Below are 2,055 nucleotides of genomic sequence, written 5' to 3'. Positions count from 1 at the left end.
ATAGACCAACTGGATGGTTAATAACTGAAAGAACTAAAATGAGTCATGGAAGACATGTGGGAGATGAACCAGCCTCGGGCTGAAAATCTCCCTAATAAAGCTAATAATAACAATAATGGAAAACATTTCCAAAAAATCAAAAAAAAAATGATTGGATCATACTAATTTACAGCATCAGTATATGCAGCATGTTTTACTGTGTTTGAATTAAAATTTTGAATACTTTTGTACTATAAGCATCTATATTCAATTCGTTCATTACTCATACGTTTGAAATGTTTGTTTATTTGTTTGTTGTCACAACAAGTACCTGAAACGCACAGTCTATTCCGTGAATTGAAAGCGTAAACATCCCTGTGATTCACACTGTAGAATGGCAGTGTCAATCAAAGATTCGGAGAGTCGACAAAAAGACCAATCTACAGCGTGCGTACGCTCATCACATCACACTGGACGGCTAGACGGTTTGCAATTTTGAACTCTTGATCTTTAGAAAAGTAAATCCCATATTTGATAACAGACCCAAGAAGCTCTTTATATAAACGAAAATTCTGCCATTGAGGGATCATTCAACAAACAAATAACAGAAGGAACAGTACATTAGTGTGCTTCAAGCAGCGAGTTCAACATGAATTTCAAGATAATTTTGTTTGTCGGTTGTGTTTTGGGCCTTGTATCAGCACATCGCCATTTCCACGGCAGACAAGGCAATAGAGGAAGTTATCGTCAAAGGCACGATCACCGTTGGCCGCGATATAACCCACTTGTGCAATTTGAAGTTCAAGAGCCGAAAGGTTTGACAGTGTCCACAATTCAACGGTCTCCCAATGTCACATTCTTCGGAATAGAGCTGTACGTCAATCGCGATCCAAGGTACCACAGTGACATTCATTGCGATGTTTGTAAAAATACTACATCAGTTGCCTACGGAAAATTCATCATTGAAGATGAGGAAGCCATAATAAAAAATGGAGATGTACTGTATTACTATGTGCTATTGGGAAATAGTACAAACGTTACTCCTCCACAGCTACAGAGATTCTGGGTATCTGGTAAGAATCATTTAAAACAGTACAAAAAACTTAGGATTTCATTCCAACATTCTATTAATTTTAGCTAAAATTATCAAACGATGCAATTGTTCAACCGCACCAGTTCCTCCTCCAGCTATTCCAAACATTGATCTTCGTTTTGGACAAACTACAGCTCTACCTGAGTTGGACCATCGTCCAACATTCGAAGTTACACTCAGTGCTGAAGATCCTCACACCCCAACAGATAATCCCTTCGATGTGTATAATCAACTGAACGAGGCAATATTTCCACTCGAATGTGACATAGACCCAATCACCAACCAGTGCCGTCAGTCAAAAAGCGATTTACTCCATACCAATCAAGATCTAGGGCGTGAAGTGGAAATCCTGGAAGCAATCATTGAACAGATGAAACAGGCACCATGTAGACCACGTACTACCAAAGTGTTTATGCTACGTCTAGGGCGTTCAAATCTACCAACCAAAGACATGGAACAGCTGGCGGATGTTGTTCAGTCTTCGCTTTTGATCAACCTGGAAATGAAGGAGTTAGTGAGCAAAATAAAAAATATTATGCCGGACAAACGATCTCCGAACATTGTGTACATCGATATGTTCAGCTATGTGGATAAGCAAAAGATGTTGTACCACGCTCGGTTGAATCACCTGAATCACGTTAGTGACTACGATTTGCTGCGGTTTTGATGACCAAGATAAGGGTACTTTTTGTATAGAAGGACTGTATGGAAAATAAACTGCAAAAATGTTAGTCTTTCCTAAAACATATGATGAGGAAATGTGCTGATCCGAAACCAAACCAAAGCCTGAAACTTGAAAATCTTACACCTGAGCTTGATTGACCACTCGCAGTTGCTTATCCATTATCACCAAATAAGCTGCACTTATTTGACCGACCCACATCTGTAGACTAGGAACGAAAAAGTCAACATCAACTGGGCACTCCCCAGGGTCGCAGATTTTTCCCCCGTTCATCTTTGCTTTGATTAGTCTGGTCAGCTTC

General features: G+C 39.6%; 1 protein-coding gene across 1 annotated transcript; it reads left to right on the top strand.

The window, feature by feature from the left end:
* The first annotated feature begins 353 nt into the window (after positions 1 to 353).
* Positions 354 to 1,818, top strand: LOC109430112 (uncharacterized). Its single transcript, XM_019706143.3, has 2 exons — positions 354 to 1,052; positions 1,117 to 1,818. The coding sequence occupies exons 1-2, from the start codon at positions 629 to 631 to the stop codon at positions 1,737 to 1,739; spliced, it is 1,047 nt and encodes a 348-aa protein (XP_019561688.3). The 5' UTR covers positions 354 to 628; the 3' UTR covers positions 1,740 to 1,818.
* The last annotated feature ends 237 nt before the right edge of the window (positions 1,819 to 2,055 follow it).

This window comes from Aedes albopictus, chromosome 2 (genome assembly GCF_035046485.1).
Source record: "Aedes albopictus strain Foshan chromosome 2, AalbF5, whole genome shotgun sequence".
Taxonomy (NCBI): domain Eukaryota; kingdom Metazoa; phylum Arthropoda; class Insecta; order Diptera; family Culicidae; genus Aedes; species Aedes albopictus.
The sequence above is the reverse complement of the archived record's forward strand: the minus strand, read 5'-3'. Positions and strand labels throughout refer to the sequence as shown.

What these genes read in the sequence shown, in the direction of transcription:
- LOC109430112 (XM_019706143.3), top strand. Translation starts at nt 629, where the DNA reads ATGAATTTCAAGATAATTTTGTTTGTCGGTTGTGTTTTGGGCCTTGTA. An exon ending in ACAGAGATTCTGGGTATCTG is followed by an intron (nt 1,053 to 1,116) that starts GTAAGAATCATT and finishes TATTAATTTTAG; the next exon opens with CTAAAATTATCAAACGATGC.